Raw genomic sequence first — 14,874 nt, forward strand, 5'->3', positions numbered from 1 at the left:
TTACACAGTGTACGGACGGACCTGTGCAGTTTTGGCTCCATTCACTGTTTATATAATACAGATGCCAGATCTGAGAAGGATAAGCTTTCCTAACAATAGGCCATCAATTTACGGCTGGAGAACCCCTTTAATGAGGTCTTTTCAACACTGTTTGGCTTTCTCACCTCAGCCTGTTCTTCAGGGTGGACACTTCCCGGATCAGACCCTCATTGGCCTCTGATGCGTCATCCAGCTCTCGCTGTAACTTGCGCCGTGAGGCATTCGCGCGTGTCGCTTCCTCTTCTGCTTCTTCCAGTTGCCGCTTCAGTTGTTTCATGCGGACGTTGGCTTTCTCCATCTGTAGAGAAATTAACCAGCAGTGCACTAGTGATCATCAAATTGGTGGTAAACCAAATAATTGGGATTCACATCTGGACACCAACCTGCTCCTTGTATTGGTCCGCATGTCGTCGTTCATCTTCTACTTGCATGAACACTTCCTTCAGCTTCTTCTCTGTCCTGCGCACAAGCTTGTTTGATGCGGCTCTCTCTCTGCAGGGAGACAGGCAGAATACAGTTCACAACATGTGACAGACAAGTCGTCTTTACGGTCCCTATGATCAATTATGTTGAGCACTCTGTCACACAACCACATCACTCTGATCTCAAGATCACTTACTTGGCCTCCTGCTCCAGTTGCTCCTCCACCTGTGCAATCTTAGACTCAAGGGTGGCAATAGTGGCTTTAAATTTGGACTTCACAGTTCCCTCCAACTCCTGGAGTTTGGCTTTCAGCTCCTTGTTTTGTCGCTCCAGCTGTTGCCGTGCATTTTCACTCTTTTGGGCTGAGCTGCGCTCCCCAGCAAGCTCGGCATTGAGTGTGTCCACCTAAGGATGGAAATAAATGTTACAAATTAATATAAAGAAAAAGCACTCGCTCACCCATGCGTCTATTGCTGACTTTGCGAAGTGCCACTGCTGGGCATTAGCCAATACAGAAGAAAAGAAGGGAATTTTGTTTACTTACCGTAAATTCCTTTTCTTCTAGCTCCAATTGGGAGACCCAGACAATTGGGTGTATAGCTATGCCTCCGGAGGCCACACAAAGTATTACACTAAAAGTGTAAAGCCCCTCCCCTTCTGCCTATACACCCCCCGTGCTCACGGGCTCCTCAGTTTTGGTGCAAAAGCAAGAAGGAGGAAAAAATTATAATTGGTTTAAAGAAAATTCAATCCGAAGGAATATCGGAGAACTGAAACCATTCAACATGAACAACATGTGTACACAAAAAACAGGGGCGGGTGCTGGGTCTCCCAATTGGAGCTAGAAGAAAAGGAATTTACGGTAAGTAAACAAAATTCCCTTCTGCTTTGTCGCTCCATTGGGAGACCCAGACAATTGGGACGTCCAAAAGCAGTCCCTGGGTGGGTAAATAATACCTCATAATAGAGCCGCAACCGGCTCCGTCCTACAGGTGGGCAACCGCCGCCTGAAGGACTCGCCTACCTAGGCTGGCATCTGCCGAAGCATAGGTATGCACCTGATAGTGTTTCGTGAAAGTGTGCAGGCTCGACCAGGTAGCCGCCTGACACACCTGCTGAGCCGTAGCCTGGTGCCGCAAAGCCCAGGACGCTCCCACGGCCCTGGTAGAATGGGCCTTCAGCCCTGAGGGAACCGGAAGCCCGGAGGAACGATAAGCCTCGAGAATTGGTTCCTTGATCCACCGAGCCAGGGTTGATTTGGAAGCTTGTGTCCCTTTACGCTGGCCAGCGACAAGGACAAAGAGTGCATCCGAGCGGCGCAGGGGCGCCGTACGAGAAATGTAGAATCTGAGTGCTCTCACCAGATCTAACAAGTGCAAATCCTTTTCACATTGGTGAACTGGATGAGGACAAAAAGAGGGTAAGGAGATATCCTGATTGAGATGAAAGGGGGATACCACCTTAGGGAGAAAGTCCGGAACCGGACGCAGAACCACCTTGTCCTGGTGAAACACCAGGAAGGGGGCTTTGCATGACAGCGCTGCTAGCTCAGACACTCTCCGAAGCGAAGTGACTGCTACTAGGAAAACCACCTTCTGCGAAAGGCGTGAGAGAGAGATATCCCTCATTGGCTCGAACGGTGGTTTCTGAAGAACCATCAGCACCCTGTTCAGATCCCAGGGTTCTAACGGACGCTTGTAAGGAGGGACTATGTGACAAACCCCCTGCAGGAACGTGCGTACCTGTGGAAGTCTGGCTAGGCGCTTCTGAAAAAACACAGAGAGCGCAGAGACTTGTCCCTTAAGGGAGCCTAGTGACAAACCCTTTTCTAATCCGGATTGAAGGAAGGACAGAAAAGTGGGCAAGGTAAACGGCCAGGGAGAAACACCCTGAGCAGAGCACCACGACAGGAATATTTTCCACGTCCTGTGGTAGATCTTGGCGGACGATGGTTTCCTAGCCTGTCTCATGGTGGCAATGACCTCTTGAGATAATCCTGAAGACGCTAGGATCCAGGACTCAATGGCCACACAGTCAGGTTCAGGGCCGCAGAATTCAGATGGAAAAACGGCCCTTGAGACAGCAAGTCTGGTCGGTCTGGTAGTGCCCACGGTTGGCCGACCGTGAGATGCCACAGATCCGGGTACCACGACCTCCTCGGTCAGTCTGGAGCGACGAGGATGGCGCGGCGGCAGTCGGCCCTGATCTTGCGCAACACTCTGGGCAACAGTGCCAGAGGAGGAAACACATAAGGGAGTTGAAACTGCGACCAATCCTGAACTAAGGCGTCTGCCGCCAGAGCTCTGTGATCTTGAGACCGTGCCATGAACGTCGGGACCTTGTTGTTGTGCCGGGACGCCATTAGGTCGACGTCCGGCATGCCCCAGCGGCGACAGATCTCCTGAAACACGTCCGGGTGAAGGGACCATTCCCCTGCGTCCATGCCCTGGCGACTGAGAAAGTCTGCTTCCCAGTTTTCTACGCCCGGGATGTGAACCGCGGATATGGTGGAGGCTGTGGCTTCCACCCACAGCAGAATCCGCCGAACTTCCTGGAAGGCTTGCCGACTGCGTGTCCCGCCTTGGTGGTTGATGTATGCCACCGCTGTGGAGTTGTCCGACTGAATTCGGATCTGTTTGCCTTCCAGCCACGGCTGGAACGCCTTTAGGGCAAGATACACTGCCCTTATCTCCAGAACATTGATCTGAAGGGAAGACTCTGTCTGAGTCCAAGTACCCTGAGCCCTGTGGTGGAGAAAGACCGCTCCCCACCCTGACAGGCTCGCGTCCGTCGTGACCACCGCCCAGGATGGGGGCAGGAAGGATTTCCCCTTCGACAGAGAAGTGGGAAGAAGCCACCACTGAAGGGAAGCTTTGGCTGCCCGAGAAAGGGAGACGTTCCTGTCGAGGGACGTCGACTTCCTGTCCCATTTGCGGAGAATGTCCCATTGAAGTGGGCGCAGATGAAACCGCGCAAAAGGAACTGCCTCCATTGCTGCCACCATCTTCCCTAGGAAGTGCATGAGGCGCCTCAGGGGGTGTGACTGACCATGAAGGAGAGATTGCACCCCTGTCTGTAGTGAACGCTGTTTGTTCAGCGGAAGCTTCACTATCGCTGAGAGAATATGAAACTCCATGCCAAGATATGTCAGTGATTGGGCCGGTGTCAGATTTGACTTTGGAAAATTGATGATCCACCCGAAACTCTGGAGAGTCTCCAGAGCAATGTTCAGGCTGTGTTGGCATGCCCCTTGAGAGGGTGCCTTGACAAGAAGATCGTCTAAGTAAGGGATCACCGAGTGTCCCTGAGAGTGTAGGATTGCCACCACTGTTGCCATGACCTTGGTGAAGACCCGTGGGGCTGTCGCCAGGCCAAAAGGTAGTGCTACGAACTGAAGGTGTTCGTCCCCTATGGCGAAGCGCAGGAAGCGCTGATGCTCTGGCGCAATCGGTACGTGGAGATAAGCATCTTTGATGTCTATTGATGCCAGGAAATCTCCTTGGGACATTGAGGCGATGACGGAGCGGAGCGATTCCATCCGGAACCGCCTGGTTTTCACATGCTTGTTGAGCAGCTTTAGGTCCAGAACGGGACGGAAGGATCCGTCCTTTTTTGGCACCACGAACAAGTTGGAGTAAAAACCGTGACCCCGTTGCTGAAGAGGAACCGGGATCACCACTCCTTCCGCCTTCAGGGTGCCCACCGCCTGCGTAAGAGCCTCGGCTCTGTCGGGGGGTGGAGATGTTCTGAAGAAACGAGTCGGAGGACGAGAGTTGAACTCTATCCTGTAACCGTGAGATAGAATGTCTCTCACCCATCGGTCTTTTACTTGTGGCAGCCAGGCGTCGCAAAAGCGGGAGAGCCTGCCACCGACCAAGGATGCGGTTTGAGGAGGCCGAAAGTCATGAGGAGGCCGCTTTGGGAGCGGTTCCTCCGGCGGTCTTTTTAGGACGTGACTTAGACCGCCATGCATCGGAGTTCCTCTGATCTTTCTGAGGCCTTTTGGACGAGGAAAATTGAGATCTGCCCGCGGTCCGAAAGGACCGAAACCTCGATTGTACTTTCCGTGGTTGAGGTCTGTTTGGTTTGGACTGGGGTAAGGATGAATCCTTTCCCCTGGATTGTTTAATGATTTCATCCAATCGCTCACCAAACAAGCGGTCGCCAGCCAATGGCAAACCGGTTAAGAACTTTTTGGAAGCAGAGTCTGCCTTCCATTCACGTAGCCACATGGCCCTGCGGAGTACCACCGAGTTGGCGGATGCCACCGCCGTACGGCTCGCAGAGTCCAGGATAGCATTAATGGCGTAGGACGCAAACGCCGACGCCTGATTGGTTAAGGACACCACTTGCGGGGCAGATGTACGTGTTACTGCATGAATCTGCGCCTGACAAGCTGAGATAGCTTGGAGTGCCCATACGGCAGCGAATGCTGGGGCAAAAGACGCGCCTATAGCTTCATAGATGGATTTCAACCATAGTTCCATCTGTCTGTCAGTGGCATCTTTGAGTGAAGCCCCATCTTCCACTGCAACTATGGATCTAGCCGCCAGTCTGGATATTGGAGGATCCACCTTAGGACACTGAGTCCAGCCCTTGACAACCTCGGGGGGGGAAGGGATAACGTGTGTCCTTAAGGCGCTTGGAAAAACGCTTGTCTGGACAGTCTCGGTTTTTCTGGATTGCCTCTCTGAAGTCAGAGTGATCCAGAAACATATTTAATGTACGCTTTGGAAACCTGAAACGGAATTTCTCCTGAGAAGCAGACTCCTCATGAATCACCGGTCTGGACTGCAATGCTTCCAGTATTTTAGCAGACCATTTATCCATAGTCTCAGACAGTTTGTCAGCAAAGGCTGCAAACTCCGTCCCTGTCACCTGGACAGTGGTAGCAGGTGGATCCACCTGGGCCACCTGTAGCAGAGGCTCCGGCTGAGTAAGTGCCACAGGGGCCGAGCACTGCACACAATGAGGGTCAGTGGAACCTGCCGGTAGTACAGCTGTACATGAGGTACAGGTTGCAAAGTACGCCTGTGCTGTGGCACCCTTGCTTTTTGCAGATGACATGTTGTCTCCTCTGAGAACAACCAGGAGGGTATATAGCCAAGAATCAACAGAGCGACCGTACAGTGCAATGTCTAGCATATTATATATATATATATATATATATATATATATATATATATATATATATATATATATATATATATATATATATATATATATATATATATATATATATATATATATATATATATATATATATATATATATATATATATATACACACACACTTCGGTACTCAGTGGGGCCAGCACCACAGGTGCTGCTTACCGACCGCTCAGAGCGGTTGTGTGGTCACCAGATTCCCTGCCTGGGTCTCCCTGTGTTGTCTCTCCTCTCCAGCGTCTGAATCGCTGACAGGAATGGCTGCCGGCGTTCTGTGGGGAGGAGGAGACCGTGGGCGTGCCCAAGAAAAGTGCGGGAACCCAGTGCCCCACTGTACTGAGTGAGGAGGGAGGAGGATACTAATGTATGCTCCAGCCCTCCGCTGACGAACCGTGCAGCGTCCCGCCCCTCCCCTGACTGGCAGGCCTGTGGGCGGGAATAAACGACACTAGGCCGCAGAAGCCGGGGACTAAAGTTATAAGCGCGGCCGGCAATAAGCGCGGCCGCGCGTAGTCCCCCGGCGCACTAACACCTCCAGCAGTGCTGGAAAGTGTCTGGCACAAGCGCCCCATGTCCGGCGCACTAACACACCCAGCAGAGCTGGAAAGTGTCTGGCACAAGCGCTCCATGTCCGGCGCACTAACACACCCAGCAGAGCTGGAAAGTGTCTGGCACAAGCGCTCCATGTCCGGCGCACTAACACACCCAGCAGAGCTGGAAAGTGTCTGGCACAAGCGCCCCATGCCCGGCGCACTAACACACCCAGCAGTGCTGTAATGTGTATGGCACCAGCGCTCCATGCGCGGTCCCCACGGGGACACAGAGTACCTCATAGTAGCAGGGCCTTGTCCCTGACGATACCCAGCTCCTATCCTGCAGATTCCCAGGGGCTGCGGAGGGAGCACGGTCCCAGTGCCTGGAGACCGATCCGGGTCCCACTTCGCTCAGAGCCCATTAAGGGATGGGGAAGAAAAACAGCATGTGGCTCCTGCCTGTGTACCCGCAATGGGTACCTCAACCTTAACAACACCGCCGACAAAGTGGGGTGAGAAGGGAGCATGCTGGGGGCCCTGTTATGGGCCCTCTTTTCTTCCATCCGACCTAGTCAGCAGCTGCTGCTGACCAAGCTGTGGAGCTATGCGTGGATGTCTGCCTCCTTCGCACAAAGCATAAAAACTGAGGAGCCCGTGAGCACGGGGGGTGTATAGGCAGAAGGGGAGGGGCTTTACACTTTTAGTGTAATACTTTGTGTGGCCTCCGGAGGCATAGCTATACACCCAATTGTCTGGGTCTCCCAATGGAGCGACAAAGAAAAAAAAATATATATATATGTTTTTCCATCTTAACCAACTTTTTTTTTGGCAAAAAAAAAAAAAAAAAAAAAAAAAAAAAAAAAAAAAAAAAAGGATTTTTGTTTTCCCAAAGCATTCAGTAGGGGACACAGAAACCATGGGTAATATGCTCCACCTGGAGGCAGACACCAAGAATACATCTTAGGCCCCTTCATAAGTTAGCGATTCTGGTACTTAAGTTGCAGTTTTTATACATATAGGAATCACGGACATATGTAGACCCATTAAATTCAGCCGCTGCTGTCTCCTGCTTCCAGGCCGGCTAATTATGCTCATGCATATTCACTGTACCACCAACCCTGAAGTAGTTGCAGCGGGGAGACAGGAGCGGCCAGACAGCATCGTGGGAGACTACAGCACTAAGGACAGCAGCGGCGTGGACAGGTGAGTATAAGTGCCTGATCTCCGTGTAGCAGCATGGATAGCAAACACGTGATAAAATCACGGCACATGGAGGGACATGCGCTACGTGTGTGTTTTTCACTGAGGTGTGAAGGGGGCCTTAAAAAAAAAAAAAAAAAAAGTCTCCTCTCCAACATGCTACACCTTGCCGGTTGACATCCAACTATTCAGTAAGTGAAGAAGCAGTAGGAGAAGCACAACAAACACGATCAAAGGGAGGGGGCCGTGTCCCTCAATGAAGTGTATAATAAAGATTAAATGGTTACAAAAATACTCTTCTCTCAGGTGCTTCATTGGAGGAAGCCGAAACCATGGGACATTCTTAAGAAGCCATCTGGGTGGGAAAACTAATACCCATATAGGAAAAGGAGGGATAGTAATCCCTTCGCTTACCACCCCGAGTGACTGACCCTTCTACAAAGGCTAGAGTCTGCTGATGCAAAAGTAACAGCTTTGCAAAGATGTGGCCAAAAGACCAAGTAGTTACCTTAGGGAACAGCAGAACAGATGTATGATCCATGAGGCTCCTACCACTCAGGTGGAGTGAGCCAAGCCCTGAATCGGCACAATCTTGCAGAATGGGAGATCGAATCCAGAGAAAATTGGTAGCCCAAGAGGCGGTCTAGCCCCTTCAAGAGCCCAACAGGATGATGAAGGCGGCATCCGAATGTCTGAATAGGGCTGTGTGAAGCCAGCTGCCCACTTCAACCAGGTCACTGAATACCTGGGCTTTGGCAGGCCAAGTGTAGCCTGTTGGGGATGAACCAATTTTTTTCTGAGCATCAGCCTCAAGGTGGCAGCATATTACCCATGGTGACTGTGTCTCCCAATAAGGTGTCTGATAAATGATATTTTACCAATGTATTTTTAAACTCTACATGTCTCCTTAATTCTAGTGTTGAGAAAATTTGCAAGTTATGCTTTGGCATAGAGCTCAATGAAGGTCATAACCCAAGCACAGATTTTTACACAGCGTCTGATTAATTCAAATGGTCTTCTATGCAGAGCAATAATGATGTATCCTCAAATAATATTGTAACCCCCCCTGCTGTGACCATCATGTGAGGCCCAAGCTTATACTCCCACCTGGAGAGTGGTTTTGCGGAATCGATCATTCAGAAGCTCCATGTTGCTCTGCTCCTCTTCCAACTCTTCCTCAAGTTGGGCGATTCTGGCTTCCAAACGCCTCTTTTCATCCAAAAGGGCAGACCTGTCCATGATAAGAAAGACAATTCTGTGCCCGGCAAAGACTCAGACCTGTTCATTACCGCACACTCTCCAACTCCGAAAGATAAAACATGAAAACAATTGACATTAGAAGCACTCACTTTCCTGAGGTGCTATTTGAGATCTCATCGGCCAGCTCGTCCCTCTCCTGCTCAGCGTGGCGTCTGGATCGCTCAGAAGCCGCAAGTTCCTGTGGATATTAGTAAGAACACAGTTGAACCAAAACTAATAAAGTAGATCTGCAATACTGACCACTTAATTATTAGTTACCTCTTGGAGTTGGAGAATTTCTGCCTCCAGATTCTTCAACTTCTTCTCGTTCTCCTTTGACTGTGCAAATATGTCATCTCGAGAAGCCCTTGCCTCCTCTAGCTCCCGCTGGTAATCCTTCATTTGTGCCTAGTGAGATAGAGAAGCTAATGAAGGTAACCAATCATTTTCTAGCCTGGTGTATGCCCGTATGGCCACGTGACATTACCTGTAGTTTACGGAGCTGTTTAATTGCGTCCTCCCGGCCCTTATTTGCGCCCTCTATTTGTGACTCTAGATCCTTCAAATCCATTTCCAACTTCTTCTTGGTGGCAACAGCCAGAGCTCGCTGCTTGCGTTCATCTTCCAACTCAGCTTCCATTTCTCTCACCTTTGAGAAGTAGAAATAGGTTCAAGTTTCTCTGGTCTTAGTAACTGCATCAATCACCCAACCTCATCATACGACACCCACCTGCTTCACCAACATACGCTTCTTCTCTTCATTCTGCTCATCGCGCGCCTGGAGGTCTCTCTCGAATTGTGCCTTCATGGCCTGCATGTTCACCTCCAATCTAAGCTTGGCATCTTCTGTGCCCTGAAGTTCATCCTCCAACTCTTCAAGCTGAGTCCTCATCTCCTCCACCTGCTGCTCCAAAGTGCGCTTAGACTTCTCCAACTCATGGACCTGCAAAAGTGAGCAGTGGTGAGATAGCAGCAATAACTCTACAATCAGACTTCAAATATCACAAATATGGCTGCAGCCGTACTCACGTTCTTCCCGACATCATCCTTTGAGCTCATGAGATCCTCCATCTCGGCTCTCAGCTGCTTGTTCAGCCTCTCAAACTCATCTCGAGCCTCCAGTGCTTCTTCAAGGCACCTGGCTAGAGAGAGGGCCTTCGTCTCCTTTTCACGAGCATCAGCCTCCGCTCTGTCACGTTCTTCGGCACATCGGGCAGAAATGTTTTTCTCTTCAGCGAGGAGCTAGAAATGGTGATAAAGGACAAAAATGTTACATTTAATTTTGAAGCCTAAAAAGGAGAAAAAATTCAAGCCTACGGTTGTGAGTGAAGACCCACCTGGTCGAACTTCTTCTGCTTCTTCTCCAGATTGGATACAATCTGCCTCTGGTGATCTAGGTCCACCATCAGATCATCCAGCTCTTGCTGAAGTCTGTTTTTGGTTTTCTCCAACTTCTCGTAGGCTAGTCCTTTTTCTTCCAAGCGCTGACCCACCAGCTCCATATCTTTCAGCAACTTCTTCTTTACCTCTTCCAGGCCCTCTATTGTGCCCACATCGTCCTCCACCTTTTTCTTGGAGTCTGTAAGCTAAGCAGGAGAAGAACAGAAGATTTTACCAGAACCATAGAAAAGGGACGTCATCGGACTACAGTGCGGCCCGCTGATGTGCTACAAGAACGTATGGTCCTACCTGTGCCTGGAGGGAGAGGATCTGCTTCTCCAGGGCTTTCCGGGCCTCCTCCTCTTCCTCCTGCTGCTCTTGCAGATTGTTCTTCTCTTCCTCCAGCTGACGGATGCGGCTACTGAGGTTCAGCTTCTGTCGTGTCTCCTCCTGCAGAAGCTCCTAACAGGGGAAGAGACAGTTAAGCAACCTGAAGAACAACTGATGAACATTTAATAGTTAAAGTTAACTCTTTCCTGAATTAAATCCTTGCTACCAATGTCCCCCCCACCCCCTGTGCAGCTCAGGAGTACATGTATAGTCCTAACTTTGTGTTTTCCTAAATCTCCGGAGGTGACAGGGAACAGAAGTCATCGGCTAGCCCTTGGAGCCGAATCTAGGGAGCTTCCCTCCTGTATATGGGACATTGCTATGGAAACCTGTGATATCATCATGACGTCACAGGCTTCCCAATGTGACATGGAGATGTGCACGGTGCGAGGACATAATCTGTGTCATCCGGCAAGCGTCTGTATGCAGATCACTGCTAATGTTGCTACATTGTGTTTATATTTTATCAAAATTTGCATAATTTTTTTTTAACAAAAATATAAAAATCAGACAACCACTAAAAAGGAAAAAAAAAAATTAAAACAAAATCATGTTTTTTGCTTGCGTCATTCAAACAGAGAGAACTTTTCTGTAGCCATTTAAGTGTTTGGGGGTCACAAAGTGCACAATATGGTTAATGTCCACATTCCTACCTGTGTATCCTGCAGCTGTGACTCCAGACCGGCCACATCCTTAACCAGTTTAATGCCCTTTTTCTCAGCTTCTTCCAGCAAACTTGAAACATTTTCCAACTCATTCTAAAAACAAAAATAATCATCATCGTTAATGGGACAGTATTATAGTAGTTATATTCTTCTACATAGGAGCAGTATTATAGTAGTTATATTCTTCTACATAGGAGCAGTATTATAGTAGTTATATTCTTCTACATAGGAGCAGTATTATAGTAGTTATATTCTTCTACATAGGGGCAGTATTATAGTAGTTATATTCTTCTACATAGGGGTCAGTATTATAGTAGTTATATTCTTCTACATAGGGGTCAGTATTATAGTAGTTATATTCTTGTATATAGGGGCAGTATTATAGTAGTTATATTCTTGTACATAGGAGATCGTATTATAGTAGCTATATTCTAGTACATAGGGGCAGTATTATAATAGTTATATACTTTTACATGGGACAGTATTATAGTAATTATATTCTTGTACATAGGGGGCAGTATTATAGTAGTTCTATACTTATACATATGAGCTGTATTGTAGTAGCTATATTCTTGTACAATGGGGGCAGTATTATAGTAGTTATATTCTTCAACATAAGAAGTATTATAATAGTTATATTCTTGTACATAGGGACAGTATTATAGTAATATTCTTGTATATAGGGGCAGTATTATAGTAGTTATATTCTTGTACATAGGAGCAGTATTATAGCCGTTATATTCTTGAACACAGGGAGCAGTATTATAGTAGTGAACAGTGGCTTAGGTCCTATATATTGGAGACCGTACCTGGAGCTTACTGGTCTTTTCCCCCAGTTCTGCCCGTAGCCTGTCCCCTTCTAACACTTTGGCATGTAGCTCCTGCACTTGGGCCTCCAGTTTCTTCCTCTTGTGTTCGGACTCTGCTTTCTGCTGCTGCAGAACCTTCACTTCTCCGGCCATCTCCTTGTTATCAGACTCCAGGCTTTGCTTGTTTTTCTCTAGATTCACCTTAAACTGTGGTAAATTACAAGTTAAGCAGGACACTGGGAGTCTACATTCACACGGTACATAGAAGACATTGCTCAGCCGGCTCTCGTGTCCACCTCGTCTTACCCTCTTTGCTTGTTCCAGTTGCTCAGACAGTTCCTCCAGGGCCGTGGCCTGCCGCTGCCTCATCTCCTGGATTTGGGCTTCATGGTTCTTAGTCTCCTCTTCGATGCTTTTCTTCAGCTCGGCCACTTCTTGCTCACGCTTGGTCCTACAAATGAAACATTTTATTTCCAGTAACTGGTACTAATCTGCTGTTGGAAAATATAAAGCAACATAGCATTGAAGTGGGCCCTTCGTTTCACTGATTACAAGGGTTCCCAAAGGTTAGACCCCTACCCATCAAACATTTAGGGTCGATACCAATGTGTGTTCTTCCCTGTGAAACTTCCAGAAAAACTTTTTAAAAGTTTTGGGGTTTTTTTCACTTTTGCGTACATTAAGTCTTAATAGTTTCTACAAATCACAGTTTTTCAAAAGGTCTAAGACTCTTAAAGATCTCTGCTGTTGGTGAATGGAGACATTCTTTACAAGCAGAGGCTAAACCCCCTGACTGATGTCCATCTGACTCAAGTGCAGGGCTTATATCAGAGCTGTCTTGTCATGAGCCACACAGTGCTCTATACCAATGACACATCAGACGAGTCCTGCATGCCCAGTAATGGTACCTCAGCTCCTGCTGGGCGGCCGTCGTGTCCAGAGTGTCCTCTAGCTCAGTTTTCAGGGCCTCCAGCTCCTCGCTTAGGTCTCTCTTCTGCTTCTCGGCCTTATTTCGGGAAGCCTTTTCTGACTCCAGGTCTTCCTGCAATTCGGCGATCTGCGCCTGCAACTCCCGCACCAACTTCAGAGCATTGTTCTTCTGAACCACTTCATCGTCGCCTCTGTACACAGAATGAGAGAAATAAGAGAATCAAAGAGATCAACACCCCGGTATGACCATGGACGCTCCTCTGGTTATGCACTATAGGGCGGCGTATATATTGCCATCACTTTTATCACCTTGCTAATGCAGCTTGCAGCTCCTCTTCTTTTTTGGCCAGCTGCAGCTTAAGTTCTTCAATTTGTGCCTGCAGCTCAGCTATTTGGTCCTGTAGGTCGGTGGTCTCACCATCGAGCTTTCGTTTGGCCTTCTCCAGCTCCTGTCGGGTCTTTTCCTCTTTTTTCAACCGCTCTAAAAAGGAAATTAAAAAGACAGGATGGTAAATAAACACGGAGAGGAATTCCGATAAAAGATCTATGAATGTTAGAACATGGCACCTTCCAGATCAGTGATCATCATCTCTTGCTTGTTCTTCAGCTTGGCCAGGTTCTTGGCTTTCTCCTCCTCTTCCGCGAGCTGTGCTGTGCATTCTGCGATCCTCTCGTCCATTAACTTTTTCTCCTGGATAAATACAAAAAGTTTTACCAACTTCATACAGCTTTCCTTTGCTTATGTGACCCTGATCTTGAGTAACATGATATATTATACGCTTGTCAATAGCTGCACTCAAAACGCTGTTGGTTGAAATTTTACCCCTTAATAGCATACGTGGTGGGTCCTGAAGTAAACCACCTTCATACACTGCACTGTGATCTATACCGTCCTCCGATGTAAGCTAAACGCTGCAAAATTGTGAACGCAGATCTGAGTGCGGATAGTGTATAATATGATCTAGCCCAAGCCCATATACTAGCCCATTTTGGACCAAGTAAAAAAGAGAATTTTGTTTACTTACCGTAAATTATTTTTCTTATAGTTCCGTATTGGGAGACCCAGACCATGGGTGTTTAGCTTCTGCCTCCGGAGGACACAAAGTACTACACTTAAAAGTGTAGCTCCTCCCTCTGAGCTTATACACCCCCTGGTAGCCAGTCCTAGCCAGTTTAGTGCAAAAGCTGAAGGAGAATAGCCACCCACAAGTAGAACAGAGTAAGAACCGGATCAACCGGAGACTCTGTCCACGACAACAGCCGGTGATAACACACGGAACAAGAAAATTGCCAACAGGCAACAGGGAGGGAGCTGGGTCTCCCAATACGGAACTATAAGAAAAAGAATTTACGGTAAGTAACAAAATTCTCTTTTTCTTTATCGTTCCTTTGGGAGACCCGGACCATGGGACGTTCCAAAGCGGTCCCTGGGTGGGAATAAACAGAAAAAACTAAGAAGTAGGCGGAGCCTAACTTCATAAGTGGGCGACAGCCGCCTGAAGGATGCGTCTGCCCAAGCTCGCATATGCTGAAGCATGAGCATGCACTTGGTAGTGCTTCGAAAAGGTATGCAGGCTAGTCCAAGTGGCAGCCTGACAAACCTGCTGAGCCGTAGCCTGGTGCCTAAAAGCCCAAGAGGCACTGACAGCTCTGGTCGAGTGTGCTTTGATCCCCGGCGGGGGAGGCACCTGAGTACTCTGGTAGGCGTCCGAAATGGTCGATCTAATCCAACGGGCCAAGGTCGGCTTAGAAGCAGAGAGACCCTTGCGCCGCCCTGTGGTTAGCACAAAAAGAGAGGTGCACCGCCTAAGCGCAGCGGTGCGAGACACATAAATCCGGAGAGCACGCACCAGATCTAGAGTATGCAGCGCTTTCTCAAAGCGATGAACAGGGGCCGGACAGAAGGAAGGCAAGGAAATATCCTGGTTAAGGTGGAAGGGAGAGACCACCTTAGGAAGAAAGTCCGGGGTCGGACGGAGAACTACCTTGTCTTGGTGAAAAACCAAAAAAGGTGACTCCGAGGAGAGCGCAGCCAAATCAGAGACTCTCCTGAGAGAAGTTATGGCAACTAGAAAGGCCACCTTTTGAGAAAGACTA

The 14,874-nt window shown here is 48.5% G+C and overlaps 1 protein-coding gene across 2 annotated transcripts in view; it reads right to left on the reverse strand.

The window, feature by feature from the left end:
* MYH10 (myosin heavy chain 10) overlaps positions 1-14,874 on the reverse strand; it is a 123,441-nt gene that overhangs the window by 16,309 nt on the left and 92,258 nt on the right. For both annotated transcript variants that reach the window (XM_075350752.1, XM_075350751.1), the window contains 17 exons: positions 13,345-13,468; positions 13,087-13,258; positions 12,756-12,968; positions 12,154-12,298; positions 11,848-12,054; positions 11,027-11,131; positions 10,293-10,445; positions 9,941-10,189; positions 9,633-9,845; positions 9,334-9,546; positions 9,091-9,252; positions 8,883-9,011; positions 8,714-8,802; positions 8,472-8,595; positions 659-867; positions 423-531; positions 165-337 (listed from right to left, as the gene is read on the reverse strand). In XM_075350752.1, the coding sequence (XP_075206867.1) occupies positions 165-337; positions 423-531; positions 659-867; positions 8,472-8,595; positions 8,714-8,802; positions 8,883-9,011; positions 9,091-9,252; positions 9,334-9,546; positions 9,633-9,845; positions 9,941-10,189; positions 10,293-10,445; positions 11,027-11,131; positions 11,848-12,054; positions 12,154-12,298; positions 12,756-12,968; positions 13,087-13,258; positions 13,345-13,468 (2,789 nt within the window). The remainder of the gene's footprint in view (positions 1-164; positions 338-422; positions 532-658; positions 868-8,471; positions 8,596-8,713; positions 8,803-8,882; positions 9,012-9,090; positions 9,253-9,333; positions 9,547-9,632; positions 9,846-9,940; positions 10,190-10,292; positions 10,446-11,026; positions 11,132-11,847; positions 12,055-12,153; positions 12,299-12,755; positions 12,969-13,086; positions 13,259-13,344; positions 13,469-14,874) is intronic.

Source organism: Anomaloglossus baeobatrachus, chromosome 5 (genome assembly GCF_048569485.1).
Source record: "Anomaloglossus baeobatrachus isolate aAnoBae1 chromosome 5, aAnoBae1.hap1, whole genome shotgun sequence".
NCBI classification, from domain to species: domain Eukaryota; kingdom Metazoa; phylum Chordata; class Amphibia; order Anura; family Aromobatidae; genus Anomaloglossus; species Anomaloglossus baeobatrachus.